Source organism: Lutra lutra, chromosome 7 (assembly GCF_902655055.1).
Source record: "Lutra lutra chromosome 7, mLutLut1.2, whole genome shotgun sequence".
Lineage (NCBI taxonomy): Eukaryota > Metazoa > Chordata > Mammalia > Carnivora > Mustelidae > Lutra > Lutra lutra.
The window spans coordinates 25,520,702-25,546,570 of record NC_062284.1 but is presented as its reverse complement, the minus strand read 5'-3'; the positions used below and the strand labels follow the sequence as shown (position 1 = coordinate 25,546,570).

Here is a 25,869-nt window from a genome sequence, read left to right as displayed (position 1 = left end):
GATTGGGAGGGAGACAAACCATAAGTGACTCTTAATCTCACAAAACAAACTGAGGGTTGCTGCGGGGAGGGGAGTTGGGTGGGGAGGTGGGGTTATGGACATTGGGGAGGGTATGTGCTATGGTGAGTGCTGTGAAGTATGTAAACCTGGCAATTCACAGAACTGTACCCCTGGGGATAAAAAATATATTATATGTTTATAAAAAATAAAAAATAAAAACAATCCATTTCTGATAAAAAAAAAATGTTACTAGAGATTAAGAGGAGTATTTCATAATTATCAAGAGTCAATATACTGGCAAATGCAGTAACTATAACTATTAACACAGCCCAAATTACATTAGGAACAAAACTAATGTAATTGAAAGAAGTAATAGATAATTCAATATATCATACTTTGCTTCAATTCACTACCTTCAATAATGGATAGAACAACTAGACAGCAACTGACAGGGAAACAGAGAACTTGACCAACACTATAAAATGACAAGACTTAATAGACTTCCATAGAACACTCCACCAAACAACAGCAGAATATGTATTTTTCTTAGATGCACATAAAACATACTAGAATAATATGATATGCTATAAAACAAGCCTTGATAGATGTAAAAGGAATGAAATCATACAAAATGTGTTCTTCAATTATAATAGAATTATATTAGAAATCAATAACAAAGAAATTTGATAAATTCACAAATATGTGGAAAATAAATAATGCACTTCTAAATAAACAATGTGTAAAAAAAGAAATCACTCAGAAAATTTTCACCCATACACACATATTTATAGAAGCATTATTAAAACCAGCCAAAAGTGAAAACAACATTAATACCTTATTGAACCTTGTTATTATTAATTGATGATGGGATGAACAAAATATGCCCATGCAATAAAATATTATTCATTAATAGAAAGAATGAAATATTGATACCTGCTATTATATAAATGAACCTTAAAAATTATGCTAGGTAATAGAAGCCAGTGACAAAAATGCACATATTCTGGTTCCATTTATATGCAAAGTCCAGGACAGGCAAATCATAAGATATGTAAATTAGATTACTGGTTGCCTACTGCCCAAAGTGGGAGGTTGTAGGAATGAATAGTGACTGCTAATAGATATTTGTCTTTTGGGGGAATGATGAAAATGTTTTCAATCTAGGGGCGCCTGGGTGCTCATCTAGTTAAGTGTCCAAATCTTGATTTCAGCTCAGGTCCTAATCTCAGGGTTTTGAGATGGAGTCCCACAGTGGGCTCCCCATTCAATGGGGAGTCTGCTTCCCCTGTCACTCTCCCTCTGTCCCTCCCCCAACTTGTGCACTTTCCCTCCCTCTCTCTCTCAAATAAATAAATAAATCTTAAAAAAAAATAAAAGAAAGAAAGAAAAGAAAATGTTATTAAACTAAATCATGGAAGCAGAATGTCCTGAATATTTAAGAACCATTGAGGGGCACTTGGGTGGTTCAGTCAGTTCAGCTTCTGTTTTCAGCTCAGGTCATGATCCCAGTGTCCTGAGTAGGGGGTCCCTGTTCAGCAGTGAGTCTGCTTCTCCCTCATCCTCTGCCCTCCCCCTGCTCAAGCTCTCTCTCTGACTCATTCTCTGTCTTTCAAATAAATAAAAACAAAAAAAAAAAAAACAAAAATAAAAACCACTGAACTGTATACTTTAATTGAATGAATTTTGAGTATATGAATTATATCTCAATAAAGATTTTTTTAAAGTAAACTAAAAATATTTTCAGGTTTACAAATGCTGAAAAACTCATCATAACAGACTCATACTGAAAGAAAAGTCAGAGGAAGTCCTTTATGTAGAAGGAAAATGATGAAATATAGAAATATGTATCCACACACACACATTTATAACTATGTGTAGACTGGTATAAAATCACCTCGAGGTAGACTGTGATAAATTAAAAATTATAATACAAACTTTTAAAGCAACCACTAAAATAGCAAGATAAGGGGTAATAGACAATAACAAAGGAAATTAAAGAGAATCACAAAAAGAGGGGAAAAGGAACAACAGACAGAATCTGTAGAAAATCAATAAAAAGGTGACAGACTTAAATCTAATCACATTAATTATAATAAATGTAAATGGTCTAAAGACTCCAATTAGAATGCAGAGATTGTTAGACTGAATGTTAGGAAAGCAAAACCAACCTGTATGGTGTCTACAAGAAGCACATTTTAAACCTAATGACGAATATAGGTTATTAGTAAAAGAATGGGAAGACCTGTACTATACTAAAACTAGGCAAAAGAAAGCTGGAGTGTTTAATTTAACATCAAAGTAGATTTCACAAAAAAGAATATTGCAGGTATAAGGCTATTCATTTTCTAATGATGATGTGGTCAATTGATCAAAAGGCAAAAAAATCCTAAATGCTTCTACCCTTATTATGGTTTCTAAATTTCTGAATCAAACACTGATAGAACTATAAGGAGAAATAGAACTGTAGCTATTGCCAGCAATTTCAATACCCTACCCTCAATAATTGATAAAAATAGGTTTTTAAAAACCACTGAGTAATAAATAAGCCATGAGGATGAAAAGTACAGCATGGGGAAGATAGTCAATAATATTCTAATGTCGTATGGTGACACATGGTAACTCTGCTTATTGTGGTAAGCACACTATACTACATCGTACACCTGAAACTAATATAACTTATGTTAACTGTACTTCAATAACAAAACAAAAAAAAAAAAGTAAATCAGCAAGTAGATCTCTATAAAAATATGAGATCTGGGGCACCTGGGTGGCTTAATTGTTAGATGTCTGCCTTCAGTTCAGATCATGGTTCCAGGGTCCTGAGATCAAGCCCTGTGTCAGGTTCCCTGCTCAATGGGGAGCCTGTTTCTCCCTCTCCTCCTCACTCATGCTATCTCTCACGATTCCTTCTCTCTCTTTCAAATAAATAAATAAAATCTTAAAAAAGAAATATAAACTAACTTCACCTAATCTAATTACACAACACCTCAAATAGCAGAATACACATTCTTTCCAAGTGCACACAAATATAGATCATTCTGGCCCATGAAACAAGTCTCAGTAAATTTAAAAGGATCCAAGTTATACAGAGTATATTCATTAACCACAGTGGATTTTAATTAGAAATCAAAAACAGAAAAATAACTGGAAAAATCTCAAATATTTGGAAAATGAATGCCACATATCTAAATGAACACCATGCATGGGTGAAAGCAGAAATCAAAAAGGAAATTAATATGTTTTTTTTAACTGAATGTAAATGAAATCAAAATACTGAAATCTGTGTAATGTCACTATAGTATTGCTTAGGAAGAATTTATAGCATTATACACTAAAAATTAGATAAGAAGGTCTCAAATCTGCAAGTTCATCTTCCACTTTAAGGAACTAAAAATAAAGCAAATTAAATTCAAAGCAAGCCTAAGAATGGTAATAATACAGATCTAAGTGAAAATCAGTGAACTAGAAAACAGAAAAATAATATTCCATAGTATGTCTTGGGGTCAGGCCTGATCTCTATATTTTAAAGAGCTCCCAAGGTAATTCTGATATAATTCATAAACCGTTGGACAGATTTCCTTTAGAATCTCTTCAAACCATGATATTCTATGAAACTATGATTATCCCATCTGCATTTGTCCCTCAAATGTGAATTAGTAGGATAACAACCTAATCAGTATGGGCACAGTAATACTTTATAAAAGGATCTGTAAGATGTTTTGGATCAAGATGTTAATTACATACTGATGAAATGCCAACAGCTGAACAGAAATCTCGATCTAAGACAAAGCTTTTATGATAGTGGAGCTGCCTGAGAGTTCTACTTCATGACTCACAAACCAGGCTGAAACAGTAGCCAAAACGGGTGTAGGTCTAGGAATACAGTGGGAGGAAGGTAGATGACACATTCTGTCCTCTCTCTATGGGTCAGGTGTTATAATCTACAATTCTTACAACAAGATTCAGACATAGTTTTAATTATCCCATTTAGAGATGGAAGCCTACAGGCCAGTGAGTTTGCATCTCTAAGTGAATCTGCTGGCAACTGGTGGAGGAACCCATTATTTGAGTCCAGCTCTTTTCTCACTCAAGCCTTCTCTAAGCCATATGAAGCTATTTTGCTCAATTCCTGCAGTGGTAATGAATAAACATAAGAAACAGATCACTTGTTATTCTATAAACTATATTGCATATTCAAATCAAGTCGTCATTAGATTATTCCTAGGGACATGTGATCAGAGTTATTTACCAAATTACAGTTAAAAAATATACTTGTGCATTGAGATCTCATTATATGTCTCCTACAAGAAAAAATATAGCCTAGTAAAAAAATATTTTTTTAATGAACCAAACTACAGGCATATGCTCTCATACAGCCTTGCCTTATGCAGAATTCTGCCTTAGGTAGAGTGCCATGGTGAAATCCTAAATGTTAAGGTATATGTGTGAAAAATGTCCAAAATGGTAGGGATTACGTGGGGAAGGGTCACTTACCAACATGTGTTGAGCTGAGGTAATGGGTCTTAACCCAGCATCCTCTGGATGCCTAATTACTCTCCCACAGAGATGACAGGTATAATTTCTCCACAAAATCTGTTCTCCACTTCCCTATGCATTTGAATTAACTTTGTGAGAAAATCAGTTAACTAAGTCTACAGTAATAGCTTTTACTTTGAGCACAGCAATTAAGAATGTCTGTTTCCTCTCCTCCTACATCTGTTCTGAGAATGGAGTGAATATATTTGAATTATTTTCTGGATATACAGTAATTGTTGGGAAACGACAACTCACCCGTCTGGATAGTAGGCTGTGGTTTTAGATGAAGACTAACCGAGCTAACCCAAATGTACAGTCGAGACAGTCATCTGATGTGCATTAAGACAGGAATAGATAGTTAGAAATGTCATCTGAAAATCAGTACCCAGCTGAGGCACTTAGATTGTGATCCTTCAAGTTGCTACACTTTAGCGACCCCCAAATCAACAAAATCAACAAATCAACAATCTCTTCCTCTGGCATACAAGCACCCACCTTCAATACTTGTATTTCGTTCCTTCAGATTAAAACCTTATGTCTCTTATTTTCTTCTTAGAAACATAAAAACCATCAGGATGAGGGACAATTGTATATATCCATTATACATCATATCTTGATACATTTGATTGTTTGTATAGTCCTTCACACATTTCAAAATTCTCTCAAATTCTGTGATCCAGCCTAAACTCTCAAAGTCCTATGGCAGGTCCTGACAGAAGTTGTCACATTTACATACACCAGGAACCAGCCCAGAAACACAGAAGGGTTTTCTCTGCTTTTCTACTGGCTAATCAGGGCCCCTCTCAGAGACATCACATCTGTGACCAACAGTCTTTAGGCATTCTTTTTATAGTTCTTAGATTACTTCATAATTTTGCACTGAAAGATATTAAAGAACAACATGATAAGGTGTGGTTTAAAAATTATACTTCAAAGCCCACTTGGTATGTCTTTTAGTTGTTTAACATACATTATCTGCCACAAAACTAACTCCTGACCTATCTGGGGTCATATTCCCACTACTTAGTCATTGTCCTTCCCCCCCTTCCACATCTAGGAATGTGACCCTGGAATGGGCAGGAGCTCCTCTTAGCAAGAAATTGGTCCTGTCACTTCAGTACTCTTGAATCAGCATCCAGTGGCCATGTCCAGCTCTGGAAAGTGTGAAGAAAAGAAGCCCAGGTGGCCTCTCATCCAGTGGGGTATTCCCCACTGAGAAGGAGGCTGGGGTTCCTCCGTCTTTTGCCAGCAAGTTACAGCAGTGCAAAGCTCACCTTCTCACTCATGCAAACAGCTTCTTCTCATATTGGACGCTTGTCACTCCACATTTAGTAGAAATTTTAACTAAACTGGGAAAATAAGCTTTAGAAAAAGCCTGGAAAAGAAGTCCAGATAGGCAAATGCCTGAAGAAGAGGAATAGAAAAATTAATCCCTCTTGTCATGGACATAGCCAAGAAAAGATTATTCAGATGTTCTGCCTTAATTAAAAGGGTCCACGAGTCATTTCTATGCATTGTGCCTGTATTCAGTGTTCATTCACCTTTAAAACCCAACACATAACCTTTTATTTTTCCCAGTACTAACTGTATTTGGTATAGACTATCCAGATTACAGTCAGGGAATTTGTATTCTGAAATACTCTATTTTCAGGAGACTGGTTCAAATTTCTTCATACCCTGAAGGGAGAGAAATTCACTCAGGTTCATTTCCTTTCCTTTTCACAAGTCTCTTATTAGAAGGTTTATCCTCCTCTGGCCTTTTCGAGTTCACATGACAAGATCTGTTCCTGAGATAAATGATACCCTGAATAACCCTGAACTAGTAAAGGACATAGCTGAAGTATTACTTAGAATGATGGATAGTTAAAGACAGGGAACTAAAACAGATACATCCATAATTTAAAAGTTAGTTGAAGAGTGATAATAGCTGGAAAATAATGAGTATTTTTAAAACACAATGATCACAATTTGTATTATGAAAATTACGTAGAAAATTACATGTGGATATGTTACTTCTGTGCAACATAAATGAGTCTGTTCGATTCCATCTATTTATTGTGGACAATAACAGTGATGAGCTATTTTATTTATTTCCTGATGTTGGATCTTTGTGGATGCAGTTGGACTACGTATGTTGGGATATGCCAATGTACCCTGATGCATCTATAGTTAGGAACTGGGAACTGTGTCCTGGGGTGGGGGGAAAGAAGATCAATTCCCAGATGCAGAACTGTGGAAAGTACACAAAAATGTTGCAGAAGCTATTTCATGGCTGCACCACATTATGCCATCTTCAAGACAGTTCTTCAAAATGTACTATTCCTATTGTTCAGATGAGAAAGTGATGGTAGAAGAAACTCAGAGAAGACACTTGATCCGCCCTGGCAGGGAGGTGAGAGTGGGGGCAGATGATGGAAGAAGACTTCCAATAGGAAGTAACTCCAAGGCTTGAAGAAAGGTAGGAAAGAGCTCAGTGCAAAAAAGGGAGAAGTGTGTTAAGAGAACCACATGCTGGAATGAGAGAACAGTAAAAGCAAGCATCCAAATAAGGAAAGCAGGAAGTTTTTGTGTCCCCAAAGGGTATAACATGTGAGATGTGGAGTGTGAGGAAGTGAAAGCAGAGAAGTAAGCAAGGGCCAGGTAGCGGCTTCCTGCTTTAGGTCATTCTAAGGGCTTGGATTTTATCCTAGAATTAAAATGGAGTTTTCAAGGAATTTAAACTAAGGAGTGCCTTAAACAGGCTTGCCTTACTGAAAAGTAGGAATCTGAATATCCCAATATAGACTCCTACATGCTTGTCTTCAGGGACCCTCCCCTCTACCCTCCCCTTCAGAAAAACCCAAGCATCTGCTTTCCTCCCCACACATCCATGGCCCAGGGCTTGGCACAGAGTGAAAGCACAGCAAACAGAGGTTGACTGAGAGAGGGAGGGAGAGGGTAGAAGAAGTGAGCAAATAAACTGGTAATTGCAGTAAACTAGTGGTAAATCCTTGTATGGCACTATGCTATGTAATATAGGTTGATTGTGCCTTGAGGAAGAGGCATAATGGTTGTAACAAATAGGTTGCAAGTGAAAAAAGTCGTAAAAAAAAGAAAAGAAATTCAGATTTTTATAGGAAATTGTCCTTTAAAGCAGAGCCCTTCTAAACCATGAAAGAAAATGGTGTATAATTCAGTATCTTTGACCAGGAGAGTTGTCTTAGGGCAGTAATTCTGACTGAGGATCAGTGAGTTGCTGGATTCTGCCACTCAGACATTACTTAGCATTTAAATGAGACAGGAAGAGGAATCCTAAAATGCACCAGTGATCCTGCAGACTTTCATCAGGTCACTCTGCTGCCCCAGGGATCATGACAAAGTGCTTGGTGGACCTTTAAAGTTATGAAACAAAAGAGGAGCATCCTGCTTTGTGGATTTATATTTAGTTGTTTTATAATCTTTTTCAAAAACCACAGAGCCCTTCTGATGACATGAGGTTTTAGAAGAGTTGCCATTTTAAAAAATATTCTTTCTTAGTGTGTATTACGCTGTTTCACTTAGAAAATTCACAATTCTTATGTACACAGTAGAAAAATAAAACCCCTAGTACTGTGAATTCTGCTTGCCTGTTGTACATGATGAAGCCTTAGTACATCCCCTTCTGAGGTTTTGTTTTGTGTGTGTGTGTGTAAAAGGGGTTTCCTGTTTCTGAATAGAATCGCCTGGCATTTTCTACAACCAGCACAGTGGCTAAATGATTCAGCTATCCTCAGAGCCCTGGGTGGGAAGCTGAGCTCACCCACTTTCTAACCATGTCCAATTTTCCACCACAGAGGACAAACGTGGTACTGAATAATACCATAGATGGAAAGTGTAGTGCTGTAGTATAGCACAAGATAAGTAAAGGACTAAACTTACCCAGAAAGGCAGGGAACAAGTCTTAGTTATTGTTCCTGTAAGGTCAAGCACAGTGTCTGACAATTAATGAAGAAATTGGCAACATTTTCTCAATCTTCTCTTTCTATATAAAGATAGAACTGTTGCACACTCTTCACACTAGATAGACCCTTCATATAATTATGAAGGGGGAAAGGTGGTGACAATTGAATTTATGAGCCTTGTGAAATGGTAAAAATTTAGATGTACTGCTTACTGAATAACTATTTTAAAACTGGAAGGAATTTTACAAGTAATTTGGTCCCCTTCTTTTACTGTATGGAAAAGACAACAGAAACATGTAATGATGACTTGACTGCTCCAGTAATGCCAAGGATATGCATCTCTAAGCCCTCTGCTCATTACACCGCAAGGGTTTTGATGTTCTATGCCTACTGGAACCAAGGCAGTACTATGTCCTACTACTGATAAATTGGACACCTGAGCCTCAAAGTTGGAAAAACACAGGAATAAAGTGGACAGGGTAGCATATGAGCTGGCCAGCTGCTGGGCTCTAAATGAAACTGAGGCCCATGGAGAAGAAATAAACTAAAGCTTGGGTTCATCCTATGAACAATATCATATTCATGATCATCATCATCATGAATATGGCACAGGCCTATACAAATAACTGTATGCAGTTCTCTCCTGGTCTAACACACCACTCTTGACTTGGTCTTACATCAGAATCTACTTTTTAATCTATCTCTTATTAACTTGTCAAAACAACTGATTGAAAAACCAAACAGAAAATCGGCAAAGATATAGAAGAATGCAATAATACCATCAAACAACAGGATCCAATCCATTCAATAACAAACAGAATATACATTCTTTTCAAGTTTCCATGGAACATTCACCAAAATAAACCATAGTCTGGGTCATAAATCAAAGACTGACAAATTCAAATGAATTTAACTCATACAGACTATATTCTCTGATTACAATAGGATCAAACTAGAAATCAGTAACAGATAACAGGAAAATTTCCAAACATCTGTAAAAGAAAAACATACTTCTAAATAATCTGAGTCAAGGAAAAAAATTCTCAAGGGAAATAAATGCATTGAACTTAAAAAAAAAGAAAATTCAACATACCCAAATCTGTGAGAGAACAGCTAAAGCAGTGCAGAGAGGGTAATTTGAAGCACCACTGCTTACATTAGAAAATAGTCTCATGTCAGAATGAAGACACTCCAGTCCAAAACCTATGGGATACAGCAAAGGCGGTCCTAAGGGGGAAATACATAGCTATCCAAGCCTCCCTCAAAAAACTTGAAAAATCCAGAACACACCAGCTGTCTCTATATCTTAAAGAACTGGAGAATCAACAACAAATCAAACCAACTCCACACATAAGAAGGGAAATAAGATTAGAGCTGAGATCAATGAGGTAGAAACCAGAGATACAGTAGAACGTATCAATGAAACTAGAAGCTGGTTTTTTGAAAGAATCAATAAGATCGATAAACCATTGGCCACACTAATCCAAAAGAAAAGAGAGAAAGCCCAAATTAATAAAATTATGAATGAAAAGGGAGAGATCACAACTAACACCAAGGAACTAGAAACAATCATCAGAAGTTATTATCAACAGTTATTTGCCAATAAGCTAAGCAACCTAGATGAAATGGATGCATTCCTGGAAAACTATAAACTCCCAAAATTGAACCAGGAAGAAATTGACAACCTGAATAGACCGATATCTAGTAACGAGATTGAAGCAGTGATCAAAAACCTCCCAAAAAACAAGAGCCCAGGACTTGATGGATTCTCTGGGGAGTTCTACCAAACTTTCAAAGAAGAAATAACACCTATTCTCCTGAAGCTGTTTCAAAAAATTGAAGCAGAAGGAAAATTTCCAGACTCTTTCTATGAAGCCAGCATTACCTTGATCCCCAAACCAGGCAAAGACCCTACCAAAAAGGAAAATTTCAGACCAATATCACTGATGAATATGGATGCTAAGATTCTCAACAAGATCCTAGCAAACAGGATCCAACAGCACATTAAAAAGATTATCCACCATGACCAGGTGGGATTCATTCCTGGGCTACAAGGATGGTTCAACATTTGCAAATGAATCAATATGATAGAACAAATTAATAAGAGAAGAGAGAAGAACCACATGATCCTCTCAACTGATGCAGAAAAAGCATTTGACAAAATCCAGCATCCATTCCTGATTAAAACGCTTCAAAGTATAGGGATAGAGGGAACATTCCTGAACTTCATAAAATCTATCTATGAAAGACCCACAGCAAATATCATCCTCAATGGGAAAAAGCTTGCAGCCTTCCCGTTGAGATCAGGAACACGACAAGGATGCCCACTCTCACCACTCTTGTTCAACATAGTATTAGAAGTCCTAGGGGCGCCTGGGTGGCTCAGTGGGTTAAAGCCTCTGCCTTCGGCTCAGGTCATGATCCCAGGGTCCTGGGATCGAGCCCCACATCGGGCTCTCTGCTCAGCGGGGAGCCCGCTTCCTCCTCTCTCTCTGCCTGCCTCTCTGCCTACTTGTGATTTCTGTCTGTCAAATAAATAAATCTTTAAAAAAAAAAAAAAAGAAGTCCTAGCAACAGCAATCAGACAACAAAGAGAAATAAAAGGTATCCAAATTGGCAATGAAGAAGTCAAACTCTCTCTCTTCGCAGATGACATAATTCTTTATATGGAAAACCCAAAAGACTCCACCCCCAAACTACTAGAACTCATACAACAATTCAGCAACGTGGCACGATACAAAGTCAATGTACAGAAATCGGTGGCTTTCTTATACACTAACAATGAAAATACAGAAAGAGAAATTAGAGAATCGATTCCATTTACTATAGCACCAAGAACCATAAGATACCTGGGAATGACCCTAACCAAAGAGGTAAAGGATCTGTACTCGAGGAACTACAGAACACTCATGAAAGAAATTGAAGAAGACACAAAAAGATGGAAGACCATTCCATGCTCTTGGATTGGAAGAATAAACATTATTAAAATGTCTATACTTCCTAGAACAATCTATACTTTTAATGCCATTCCGATCAAAATTCCACGGGTATTTTTCAAAGAGCTGGAGCAAATAATCCAAAAATTTGTATGGAATCAGAAGAGACCCCGAATCGCTAAGGAAATGTTGAAAAACAAAAATAAAACTGGTGGCATCACGTTACCTGATTTCAAGCTTTACTACAAAGCTGTGATCACCAAGATAGCATGGTACTGGCATAAAAACAGACACATAGACCAGTGGAACAGAGTAGAGAGCCCAGATATGGACCCACAACTCTATGGTCAAATAATCTTCAACAAAACAGGAAAAAAATATACAGTGGAAAAAAGTCTCTTTAATAAATGGTGCTGGGAAAACTGGACAGCTATATGTAGAAGAATGAAACTTGACCATTCTCTTACACCATACACAAAAATAAACTCAAAATGGATAAAAGACCTCAACGTGAGACAGGAATCCATCAAATCCTAGAGGAGAATATAGGCAGTAACCTCTTCAATATCAGCCACAGCAACTTCTTTCAAGATATGTCTCCAAAGGCAAAGGAAACAAAAGTGAAAATGAACTTTTGGGACTTCATCAAAATCAAAAGCTTCTGCACAGCAAAGGAAAGAGCAAAACAAAGAGGCAACTGACGGAATGGGAGAAGATATTTGCAAATGACAGTACAGACAAAAGGTTGATATCCAGGATCTCTAAAGAACTCCTCAAACTCAACACACACAAAACAGACAATCATATAAAGAAAATGGGCAGAAGATATGAACAGACACTTCTCCAATGAAGACATACAAATGGCTATCAGACACATGAAAAAATGTTCATCATCACTAGCCATCAGGGAGATTCAAATTAAAACTACATTGAGATACTACTTTACACCATTTAGAATGGCCAAAATTAGCAAGACAGGAAACAAGATGTGTTGGAGGGGATGTGGAGAAAGGGGAACCCTCTTACACTGTTGGTGGGAATGCAAGTTGGTGCAGCCACTTTGGAGAACAGTGTGGAGATTCCTTAAGAAATTAAAAATAGAGCTTCCCTATGACCCTGCAATTGAACTACTGGGTATTTACTCCAAAGATACAGATGTAGTGAAAAGAAGGGCCATCTGTACCCCAATGTTTATAGCAGCAATGGCCACGGTCGCCAAACAGTGGAAAGAACCAAGATGCCCTTCAACGGAAGAATGGATAAGGAAGATGTGGTCCATATATACTATGGAGTATTACGCATCCATCAGAAAGGATGAATACCCAACTTTTGTAGCAACATGGACGGGACTGGAAGAGATTATGCTGAGTGAAATAAGTCAAGTAGAGAGAGTCAATTATCATATGGTTTCACTTATTTGTGGAGCATAACAAATAGCATGGAGGACAAGGGGAGTTAGAGAGGAGAAGGGAGTTGAGGGAAATTGGAAGGGGAGTTGAACCATGAGAGACTATGGACTCTGAAAAACAATCTGAGGGTTTTGAAGGGGTGGGGGGTGGGAGGTTGGGGGAACCAGGTGGTGGGTATTGGAGAGGGTACGGATTGCATGGAGCACTGGGTGTGGTGCAAAAACAATGAATACTGTTACGTTGAAAATAAATTTAAAAAATTAAAAAAGAAAATAGTCTCATGTCAAAAAATAAGTGCTATCTCAAAAAAGAAAAAGTTCAAAATAAATCCAAAGCAAACAGAAAAAAGCAAATAATAAAAATAAAAGTGAAGTTTAATGAAACTGAAAACAGAAATATAATAGAGAAAAACAATGAAACAAAAAGTTAGTTCTGTGAAAAGGTAAATCAAACAAACCTCTAGCAAGATGACAAAGAAAAAAGACAGATGACACAAATTACTAATATCAAAAATGAAGCAGGAGATATATTATAGGCCATAAAGATATTAAGAGGATCATAAAGGAATACCATGAACAATTTTACACATATAAATTAACATCCTAAGAGAAATGGACCGATTTCTTAAAAAGCACAAATGATCACAACTTACCTAATATAAAATTGATAAGTTGAAGAGACTTATACCTATTAAAGAAATTAATTTGTAATGACAAAACTCCAGAAATTTCCTGAACCGGAAAATACTGCAGGAAAATTTTATGAAATATTTAAGTTTACACAAAATTTTGCACAATCTTTTCCAGAAAACAGAAGATAAGAGGGTATTTCCTCACTTACCTTGTGAAATTAGTATTACCTGATACCAAAACCAAACAAAGACTGTCAAAAAATAAAAAATAAAAGGAAACAGAAACCTACAGACCAATATTCCTCATGAATAGAGAGGCAAACATCCTTAGCAAAATATTGGCAAGTAAAATTCAGCAATATATAATAAAAGGTCTTTAAAAAGAGTATTATCAAGCATATAACACTGTGAGGCTTTTCTAGGGATGGAAGACTGGTTCAATATTTGAAAATCACTCAACCTAATCCACCATATTAACTGGCCAAAAAAAAAAAAAAAAAAAAAAAAGTCACATGATCTCATCTATTGATGCCTAAAATGTATTTGGCAAAATTCAACATCTGTTCATGATTAAAAGAAAAAAAAAATGACTTTCAGTAAACCAGAAATAAAGGGAACTCCCTCAATTTGATAAAAAAAATATATACAAAAATACAGCTAACATTACACTTAATAGTGAAAGACTGAATGTCCTTCCTCTATGATCTGGAGCAAAGCAAGTTGTCCATTCACACCAGTACTGTTCATTGGTGACTGGAAGTTCCAGTCAGTGAAATAAAGCAATAACATAAAATAAAAGACATACAAATTGGGAAGCAAGAAATAAAACTTCCCATATGACATGATGGCATGTACAGAAAAATCCCAAGGAATGTATCAAAAAACAAACACATAAAACTTGCTTAAAACTAGTGAGTGAGTTTCATCAAGTCCGAGAACACAAAATCAGTACACAAAAATTAACTGTATTTCTATATATCTAGCAATGAACAAGGGAAAAGGAAATTTCAAAATACAGTACCATTTATAATCACTCCAAAACCATGAAATACTTAGGTGTAAATCTAACAAAATATATTCAGAACTTGTATACTAAAGACTATAAAATACTGGATGCAAGATATTAAAGAAGATCTAAAATGGAAAGACATATCACATTTGTGGATTTGAATACTCAACATAGTGCAGATGGCATTTTTCCCAAACTGATAGAGTTTGGGAATAGAGATACTTAAACAGAGAGACTTATCAGAAAAGATTTTCTAGATATAGATAAGATAATTCTAAAATGTATATGGAAAATAAATGGCTAATAAGAGTTAAAATAATTTTTAAAAAGAGGAATAAAGAGGTTGAATCAATCTACCCAATTTCAAGACTCATTATGTAACTATAGCATTCAAGAAAGTGGGTATTGACACAGTGATAGACACATAGATAAATAGAACAAAATAGAGAATCCAGAAATAGCCTATGCTGGTTGATTTTTGGCAAATGTTATAAATGGAATTCAACAAAAGATAGACTTTTCAATAAATGGTGATAGAGGAACTAGATACCCATAGCCGGGGGTGAGGGGAGGGGGAACTCAGCTCTAAACCTCGCACACTGATTTTATATAAAGACAGATAATGAATTAAATGTAAAACATAAAATTATAAAACTTTCAGAAGAAAACAAAGGAGAAGATCTTCAGGAACTAGGGCTTTATGAAGAGTTCTCTGTCATTACTTCAAAAGCATTTTCCAAAAAATGTTTAAAAATCAAAAATTGAATTTCATCAATATTAAAAACTTTCCCTTGGTGAAAGATCTTGTTAAAAGAATGAAAAGATTGGGCGCCTGGGTGGCTCAGTGGGTTAAGCCGCTGCCTTCGGCTCGGGTCATGATCTCAGGGTCCTGGGATCGAGTCCCGCATCGGGCTCTCTGCTCAGCAGGGAGCCTGCTTCCCTCTCTCTCTCTCTCTGCCTGCCTCTCTGTCTACTTGTGATCTCTCTCTGTCAAATAAATAAATAAAATCTTTAAAAAAAAAAAAAAAAAGAATGAAAAGACAAGCTACATACTGAGAGAAAAACATTTGCAAACTACATCTGGCAAAGGAATCTTACCTAGATTATATGAAGGACTAAGTAATTCAACAGAAAAAAAAATAAACAAAACAAAATAATCCAGTTTTTAAAGGCAACTAATATAAAGAGATATTTCAATAAAGAGGATATATTGCTAGTAAATAAGCACATAAATAAGTTCAATATCATTAACCATCATCAGGAAAATGGAAATCAAACCAACAATGAAGCATCAACCTATTAGATTTATACCTATTAGAGCAGGTAAAATTAAAAAAAAAAAATAGTGACAATACTCATTGCTGGTGAAGACAGAGAAGAACCTGGATCTCTCAAACATTACTGGTTTGACTAGAAAATGGTACAGACACTTTGGAAAAAAAAAAAGTTTGACAGTTTCTTTAAAAAACTAAACATTCATCATACAACCTAGTAATCATACTACTCCAGGGCATTCATCCTAGGGAATGAAATTGTATTTCCATGCATGAAGCTGAATACAAATGCATGTAGTCATTTTATTTGTAATAAACAAAAACTGGAAGCAACAAAAATGTTTCTCAATAGGTGTTTCTTCCTGGCCTGGAAGATTACTTAGCTATAAGAAAGAACTACTAGTAACACACAAAACTTGAATGGATCTCCAAATCACATTGCTGAGGGAAGAAAATCTATCTCAAATGGTCACATACTGAACGATTGCATGTATGTGGCATTCTAAAAATGACCAAAATACAGAAATAACAAATAGTGGCAGACAAGGGTTAGGAATTTTGGAGGAGGGAGGTGGGTGAGACTATGAAGAGGCAGCAGGAGGGCATCTTTACGATGATGAAACAGTTCTGTAGTTTGATTGCCGTGATCCTTCCACCAAATCCACACACAATAAAATGACATGAAATCATGCACACACCTTGCACCCATGCCAATTTCCTGGCTTTGTTGTCATACTACACTCATAAATTCTGTGACTCTGTACCATCTTTGCAACTTCCTGTGAATCTGTAATTATTCAAAACAAAAAACTTAAAAATATATCATCACAGTATATTTTCTATTAGAATAACAAACATCAACACTCACTTCCAATATCCGGCCTCAGCTTTTTATCATATTCTCTTAGCAATTTGTTGAGAATAAGAGTCACATCAGTGTCTTGGGATTTTGGAGCCAAGACCCACTTTTGGTTTGATGATGAATCTTCATATTCATCCTCCTCCACCTTTCTGGACCTGTAATTATGGCACAAAGCGTGAAGTATAAGTTGCAGCAGGGGCCAGGAAATGTCTTAAGCTTGGCTCATTCAAGCACCACTAACATAAGTAGACAGTCCCCAATACTCACAGCCCAATCAATGGATTACCTCTAAAATGAAAACAAAACACCGTTTAGAAAGAATCCAATAGGAGGAATGCCACTGCTCTTAACATGTCATAATGTTTTCATTAAATGTCACAAAATGATTCCTCGTCTATGGTAAGCTATAGGCAAAATGATAAGCAAATCAATGCCAGAAGATCAAACAGCAAGCAATCAGCCATGTTTGGTCCCACCCTGAGAACCTCTGAAGGTTCAACCTTCCAGATGTTTGTCAAATGGTGACTTTATGATGTTGTTTCCACCCCTTACTTCCAAGACCTCATTTTAGTTGAAGGTGAGAATTGCTTTTGCAGAATCGCACTCACTGAAAATAGCTGAGTCTAACTTTTGTGCTTCTTAAGGAGACTGGAACCTTCATTCTAGATACATGGGGATATGATGAGGTGGTCTGCTTGGCTAGCACTCATGTGTGGTGGCAAGGAACAAAGATGATGTTTGGAGAATACCCTCTGGTAATTTTACCTCTTACAACGAAAACTGACTCATTTCCTACAGAGCAGATTGATACAGACATTAAAAATTAAAAAAACTTTCTAATATGTCTTAATCATTTGGCCTCTTAATAAATGGGCTGAAATGAATGCTTGAACATATCTTAGCTTGTCCCGTATAGCAGGACAGCCGCCTCTCCTGGGTGATACACACTGACAGGAGTACTTGAATAGAGAGGCCTCAAAATGACAAGCTAGTTTTCTCAGTGAGTGAGGCCAAATCAACAACACAACCATTTGGACTTGAAAAAAGGAGAGTCTCCTTCTGCCTTAAAGCAGCATTTTCAGGTGGACTTTCACTTACTAAGGGAACAACTCGTAAAACAACAAACAACTTTGCTTGTTTCCTTATACTTTGTCAATATAAATGCCTTAATGACTTTTTTCTTCACCAAAGAGAACAAATTCTAGAATAGAAAATTGTATTGAGGTTTATTTGTCCTGACTTGGTATGAGCTCATTTCCGTTTAGCTTCCCACACAGGAGCCAAAATGTTAACATCATCCCAGGGCAGTTGTGCTCTGGGACACAAGTTTCTTTAAATTAATTTCTGGATTTGCTTAAATTCTCCATAATGAACATGAAAGTAAGGAAGAGAAAAAACTTTCAAAAAATCATTTCCTCTATTTTGTTTAAATGCTCACAATCATATAAATAATATCATAATCATGTAATTATATATATAGTATAATAGTATACACGACTTTACATAATATGTAAGTATATGCATATGTCATGTATTATATACATTACAGTATTTTTTCTTTCTCTTTTTAAATTTTTTTCATGTTCCAAGATTCATTGCTTATGCACCACACCCAGTGCTCCATGCAATATGTGCCCTCAATTACCACCACCAGGCTCACCCATTCCCCCACCTCCCTCCCCTCCGTTTATGAGTGTTAACTAGCCTTAACCTAGACTAGGGCAGTGTCACATAGTATGGTCCTTTTTTGAATATATACATATATATGAGATTTTAAAAATGAGTATATGGCAGATTGAATGTCTAGCAGATTGAATTCATTTAAGTTTTTCCTAGGCTTATCTTAAACTATACTTCCATTTCTTGAATATTTTATTGGCTAGAAGGTTAAAATAAATTATCCACAGAAACTAGAAAATGCTATGAGTTTTTATTTGCACTGAACATTCACCATCAATAGGAACTTAAAAAATTTGGGACACAGTCAAGAAGTGATATGCTGCATTTCATTATTTGTAAAACTGAACTTTTAGAAATAATACTACAGAATATAAAATGTCACTGTAGAATATTTTATCAGAAATATTGTCAGGGATATTAATTTTATCATCTTGGGAAAAAAAGGAGTAGGTTGAAGCAGGTTCTACAGGACATGGTTAGCTGGAAGCAATCACTGCAATTCATTCTGAGGCAAAACCATTTGGAGGGACTATGGACAGAGGGACAGATCACTTTGGCAGAATCATACATAACATTCTCAAGACACGTTCCAACTCCACCACAGTGCTTTCCTCTCTCTCTCTTCTGTCTCTCTGCCTCTTTCTCTCTCTTCCCTCTTCTCTTCCCCTTCCCTACCTTTCTCTCTTATCCCTCTCCCTGTGTCCCCTCCCCCACCCCCAAAGACAGCTCACCAGCACAGGCCAGACCGTGCTCTCCATACCCTGTTATTTTCTACTGCCCCAGTGGTCATATGTACATAGATTGAGCACACTAACTCTTCATCAGTTCTCTGTATACACACAGCCTTCGTTTTTGAGAAAGACTTGGAGCTACTTCAAAAGCAGATATTATAATGAGCCTAATTCTCCCTCTAGTGGCGACCAGAGGGTTTTCCTGAAATTGCGTAAGCTTCTTAGAGGCCAAGGCAGGTGAGAGTGGGAAAGAGGAAGGAAAAGCCGCAGGGTCCTCTCTCACCCCTTCAGCAGGTAAACCAGCACCTGCAGCGCAGTGGCTGGGTTGGGGTACACAGTGGCAAAGTGTGGGCAGAGATCCTCTTGTCCTCTTAGAGACCGACATTGAGTTTCTCCCAATCCTCGTCTGTCAGTTTGCTGCAGGACTTTAGGGAATGAAGTAGAAATCTCACAGTGCTAAGTGTCAGACCACCAGTCCCACAGGAAAATCCTCCCTTTCATGAAAAACAAATCTTGTCTCAGAGGACCCACTAGAATATGAATAAAACTAGAATGATCAGCTTTTCTAAATTCTAGGTGGGCTATATATAATCTTTATGAGTGTTCTGTTATCAGTAATGTTGGATCCTAAATACTATCACTGCAATTAGCTTTTCTTAAAAACAAATCAGCAATGTATTGTCATTGTCAAAGAATTGTTCAATCTTCAGATGTTATTTTCAGGTCTTACACTTTCTCTTCAACTAGAAGTACAGAGAGACAAAATCTGAATTATTTTTAAACATTAAAAGGAACTCCTAAACCTCAGAAAGCAGTTAAGTGTCTGCAAGGAATCACCAAGGTCCAGGCATGATATAGTGCGTTGTAATGCATAATGAGCTTATCCATGGGTGTCAAGAATAGGGTGCTTTTCTCTCCATGGAGTTACCAAGCCATCACCACAGAGCACAACTCTCAGAGCCTTTCCGGGGACTCTGAACACCAGAAAGGCATTCCAGAGGGCAAACGAGAACCCTCTCAGCATTAATAATAGTTTTGAAAGAGGGCACTGGACATCAGATTACTTTACATGTCTGTAAAACCCATTCAAAGAACAAAGACACTTACAAAGGAGAGGCATATAGCAAAGCAATTAGTATAAAATTTGGATTTTTTTTTTTTTGCAACAGATATGTAACCTCTATTATAAAGGCCAGGGAATGAACCAAGATACAGAACATACTAATATCATTACATCTGCTTTGGTGAAAAGGAAGGATGAAGAATCTCAAGAAATTGTTCATGTATTTGGGAATCCTTAGAAACCTGACTACTTCATGTTAGATACTAAGATATCTTCCTACTAAGCACACATACTAATGAGGACAATAAGCAGCTTTCCTTGTAGCATGTTAAGTAGCTATAAATCTAAACTATATGTAATTATCTAACTCTGAAATGCAGGTCACTTCATCCAGCTGGCAGCAATAGAAAGGTCATGCAGATGCAACTTCAGATCAAGATTATATATTTCAGACGTCTACATTATGCCTGGTGCTATCTGCTGGTCTTTCTGACTCTAAACAGAGATATATCCAGGCAGAGTTGACTTCAGAAAGTGCACTCCCATAAGCTTCCCTAGCTCTCTTCTTAGACAGAAAGAAACTTGAGTTGAAAGACCCAAGGAGTACTATGCCTGGTTGAGAGAGCTGCCTCTGTTTCACCAGCTGACACGGTCTCTGGCACACTGTCTGCCTTTCATACTCTCACCTCTTAAGAGGGATAATGGTATGGAGGAGAGAACTGGGGTTTTCTTTCTCAGGGTCAAACACTCCTGTCAAAAGTGGGGAGTGAAAATGGGGGTCCCTTTATGTCTTCTAAGATTTGTTAATGTGCCTTCCTTCTTCACAAATATGAATGAAAATCTAAGACCTGACATTGCTTGCTGACACCTGCAGGGCTAACTGCCCATAGAAAGGCTCTCTAGCTCTCTGGCTTCCAGACTCAGGAAATGAACAAAGAATGTTTGGGGAAAGGGGCATCTCAAGATTCTTGGGATGGGGGTGTTGGGGGTAATGGAGCTGTTCTGATTTCCAAAGTCTGCAGGCTATGGGCCAAAGAACTAGTCTGGGAGACAGAATTAAAGAAACCAAACCCAGAATATCCAGTTTTATTTACAGCAACAGGGTTTAACTCTTCTGGTTCCACTGCCCTTCCATCCTCATCAGCCATCTTCATCCCTTCCAGGAGCGTCTCTAAGCTCCCATCAGTGGGTTGCTGTTTTAGGAGGCAGATTAAGGGTATTTGGGGTAAAATAATATCTTACAGTTACCAGGCAGAAGCCTTACTATCAATTTCAACGAGTTTGCCTTATGGGGGTAAGTGTGTATATGTTCCTGTGTGCGAAAAGTGGCTCATCTAGAAGGGGTGCATGTGTACAGTGTGTGTTTGCAGGCTCTGGCCGGGTTGGGGGCGGGGAGTCCTTTCTGAGAAGTAGGGTTCTTTCCCTGTTCCAATCCTCTCCCACCTGCCCCAGCCTGGATGCTCTTTACCAGTGTGATCCAAACTAGGCAGCTAGGAAATCTTGACTTCTGGCTCCTGGGAAATTTCACAATGATGTAAATTATATAGAATGTCAGCCAGTGTGTGTGTGTGTGTGTGTGTGTGTGCGCGCGCGCGCGCGCGCGCGCGCCCCTGGAACACTTGTAGGAAGGGTGTAAATAAGAGGTAGACACCTTCGGTTCTTTATGATAGTGGTTTTCAAAACCCCTTAAAACAACCATATCCTAAAAGCTTCAGGAGAAGCCCATTAATCTGAGTCCGCACAGTCGCAGTTGCGGGGAAGGCTGCAGCCACCCAGCCTGGAAAAGCAGACCGCCATGTACAGGGGGCAATGGGACAGGTGAGGTGCTAGCCGACTTCCCCTCTTCTCCTGGTCTGGCCCAAGCCGGCTATGCCGCAACCCAGCCGACGGCGGGGCGCGCGGGGATTCCTTGCTGGCAGACAGCGCCCCCCGCCGCCCTCCAGCCGGGCTCAGAGCCCGGGGCTGCGGGGCCCCGGCGCCACTTACCGCGCGTGCAAGCCCGAGAACAGGCAGAGGAAAAGCAGCAGCTTCGGGGCCATGGTGTGGTGGGGCTTGGGGAGCGGCGTCCGCCGAAGCACGGGCCTCGCCTCCTCCCGCTCTCCGCTCTCTTCCTGCCTCCCGTGCCGCGGAGTGCGGCGCCACACAGACTCCCAGCAGCCGCGGCGGGACAGGTGTGGGCTCCGGCTGCCGCCGCGCCCCCGACGGCCGGCGGGTCTGCGCGCGACTCCGCGGGGCGCACGCGGGACACCCGGCCACCACGGCGCGCCGCCCCCCGCCCGCGCTCGGGCGCCGGGTCCGCGCAGCCTGGTGGCTGGAGCTGGTGGGCGCGGGCTGTTCCTGGCCCTGCAGCCGCGCGGCCGGCCGAGGCACTGCCCCCTCCGCCGCGAGCTGAGCGCCAGTGCCCCGGCGTTGGGCTCTGTGCGCGGTGTGAGGCCGCCGCGCGCTCGGAGGTGGGGGCAGCGAGGCGGCCGTTCCTCTGGCAGCGCCGGCAAGGCGGTCCCGGCGGGGAGGAGTTTCCCCAATTACACGCCTGACATCGCGCGCAGCGAAGAAAGCAAGGTTTGAATGGACTCAAGAGTTTGAGGCCGGGAAGGGGGCGGGGCTCAGCGGGGGAGGAGAGGCTTGGGGATCCCGCAGGGAGCATTTAGAAGGATCCCAGGGACTGGCACCTCCTCCTTGAGAGCTAGCCCCCGAGTTGTGCAAAGTGCATCCCTTCTTTCCTCTCAGCAGACGTGATGGTTCTCTGGTGCTCCCTGACCTCCTGTTGCCCGTCCTTCCCCGCGCATCTTCAGCTAGGTAGCCATGGCAAAGGAGTGAGATGGTTTGCTGAAAGCTCCCCTTCCAAATACATGCCCCGCTAGGTCTACTGAACTCCTATGAACTACTAAGATTCTGGGTGAAAAAGTGGCTTGCTAGGGATATTTAGGGAAAAGCACTCCTAATATGTACCATTGTAACACATACCAATAAATAGGTGAAAAAGTTAAAGGTAGGAGAGAGGAAGACCCTCAGTCAAAAAGTAGAAGACATTGATGGAACCAGAAAGAGCACTTCATTCAATGTATTTTCATTCCCCAAGGACTGAAAATTTGCATTTGTGTTTTCATTTATAATAGTCACCCCTAAAGCTGGTCTGTCACCGAGTATTACAATATTAGAATAGTTTAGAATAAATCCGCTAAGAAGTTTGCTTTTATACTGCAAAAAATAGTTCTTATAAAGTATTTTATATTTGAAATGTTATTCATATAATTATGAAAAAGTATGATAACTGTTCTTTAATATTGTCAAATATTTTTGTTCATAAAATACATAGAACAGTAAGTTGGAAGTTGTCTGGTGTTTTCTCTCTTATTTCTAGTTCATCAACATGACAGTGGTCATGAAGTGGGGTGGAGTGAAGTCAAGGATGACAGTATTGGTTGCTTCCTTGTCATTATTATCTTCCTATCTCTGTGTGGCCTTGAGCTCACTCCAGCTCATTGCTTCTCAGGGTTCCTTCTGGTATCCACCTCTGCCTCCCACATCTTTCTTACTTAAATGCACAGACCCCATTCAAGTCTTATTTTCTAAGAGGACCCCCAACATTCCAGCATTCTGCCACTTCCAGATATTCTTCCAGTTTCATGGGAATATGAACTTTTATCATATTCTGCCCTAATCTCTAATTTTCTCTATCACACAATTGAACACTTTAAAAATCAGTTAGGTAATGACTTATCATTTGTTACTTGAAATATGTCAAATGTTCACGTAGTTTTTAAGTGTGTGAGAAAACTGCACGTAAAGAAAGAATTCTGACCCTCAATTTTTAACACAGCCATAGGAATGTAGGTAAAAACCTTCAGATATTGATAACATAAGGGAGCACAGGGCTGAAGTGAAGGCTTTTCTTTGATTAACTCATTTTTAACTTCCCTAGCAATCTTCCTATTTCAAACATGGAGGGAAAAATATAGAGAAGTTAGGTCACTTCCCTATCTCACAAGTTGAGAACTGGAAGTTAAAACCCAGACAGTCAGTTCCAATGTCTCCGTCTTAATCACTATGTCATACTGCCTCTCAGATGAGTAGGAACTCTGAACAATTGTTGTTTCCTCCTTTGAGCAAAGTTTTAGACTTGTAGCTGCATTCTTTATTATTTGAGCAGGAGTAAAATGTTTACTAGTTATTTGTAATAAAAATAGAGCAACACTTAAGTATTTTCGAAGCTCTTCTGGCATTTGGAATGCTTTGCTCCACTTTCTGGACTTAATGGGTCAGCTTGGTAGACATGGACATTTTACCTTCAAAGGCTCCCTTTCTTATGTTGGGGTCTGAAGCAAAATGTTCCCTCTTCTCTTCACTCCTCTCCTCTCCGCTCCCTTCCTCTCTTTTTTTATAAGCAAACTGAGTTGAGAGGAAGGAAAATCCAAAACAAGCTTTCTGGGCATAAGTGTAAAAGCAAAATGCAAGATCCAAAATATAGAATCTGCAAAGGACAAACTTTCAGGCTTTGATTTTTATTTTCCTCGTTGCCCAGTTTGACCGGAGGGGAGGGGAGGGGAAGGGAAGGAAAAGGGATGGCGGGGGGTGGAGCGGAGGATCTTTACAGAGCATGCGCAGTGTTTACTCTCGGTTTACCTCAGCTCTCTCTATCTTCAGCACCATAGACACTGACAGTTCCACTTGGGTGGGTACGCGGGACTTGCATTCATTCAATTCCCCAAGTTCACAGGAAGATAAAGGAAAATAAAACGTAACACAAGAGGTAAGGGTTGGGGATCGACCCACTCAACCCAAACACGCGCACTTCTGTGACTATCGAACATCTTCCAGCAATGCATGCTGTTTGTTTCGACTTTTGCATCCGGTCTAGACTTCAGGATTTCGGGGAAAGACCCGGGCTGGCCTGCACAGCGTGTGGGTTAACCTGCATCTCTGCAGGAGGCGGGAAGGAACCTACGGAGGCAGCCAGACTGGCTGCTTGGTTAGGGATCCTCTTGCGGCGTCTCTGAAAAATACCTCAAGCTTTCTTTCCTGGCCTCGCTTCACCTCCTGCATGCGTGAAGGAGCAGAGCGAGTCACCGTGCTGAATATAACTGGACCACTGACTGCATTGGTTCTGCACTTTACTCTTTATTGCTTCTGAATTTGGTTTGAATACAATCTCCCCTGCTCTCAAAATTATACTTCTGAATTGTATTATGATGTTTCATAGTTGTTTAAAAAAAAAAAAAAACTTTTCATCACGGAAAAATATTAAGAGAACACACACAACAAAATGCACTCATCCTAAAATTATGGCTCAATGAATTTTTATACGTCCATATGCCATATGTATAAGAATAGCACGTATATATCATCCAGATAAAGATTTAGAACATATTCCAGGTGCTCCCTCTCAGTTACTGGGTCGTTTTCCCAGGCAGTCCTGACCCCAGGTAAACACTCTTCTGGCTTCTGTCACAATAGACTGGTTTTTGCCTGCTCTTGAAGCTCACACGGAATCATGTAGTATGTTCTATTTAACATGTGATTTACCTCACCCAATACAGTGTCTGCAAGATGTATTCATTCCTTACGCTTTATTGCTGCACATGGTATTTCATTGTGGTATTCAATATACTACATATTATTTATCTGATATAAACATATTGGTACTTTTTTGTGTAGAAATATGTGCTCATTTCTCTTAGTTTTCTGACTAAAAAAATGGAATTTTTAGATCACAGGGAGGGTTTATGTTTAATTATAATAATGATTACTAAAGAGATTTTCAGAGTAGTTGTATCAATTCACCACCCATTAGCTATGAGTGAGTTCCATACATAGCTTT

At 38.9% G+C, this 25,869-nt stretch overlaps 1 protein-coding gene across 2 annotated transcripts in view; it reads right to left on the bottom strand.

Annotated features, from left to right (window-relative positions):
* The window catches only part of GABRG3 (gamma-aminobutyric acid type A receptor subunit gamma3), a 723,796-nt gene extending 701,683 nt beyond the window's left edge, over positions 1-22,113 (bottom strand). For both annotated transcript variants that reach the window (XM_047738864.1, XM_047738865.1), the window contains exons 1-2: positions 22,038-22,113; positions 16,584-16,732 (exon numbers count right to left, since the gene is read on the bottom strand). In XM_047738864.1, the coding sequence (XP_047594820.1) occupies positions 16,584-16,732; positions 22,038-22,090 (202 nt within the window). In that variant the 5' untranslated portion in view covers positions 22,091-22,113. The remainder of the gene's footprint in view (positions 1-16,583; positions 16,733-22,037) is intronic.
* Positions 22,114-25,869: the final 3,756 nt, after the last annotated feature.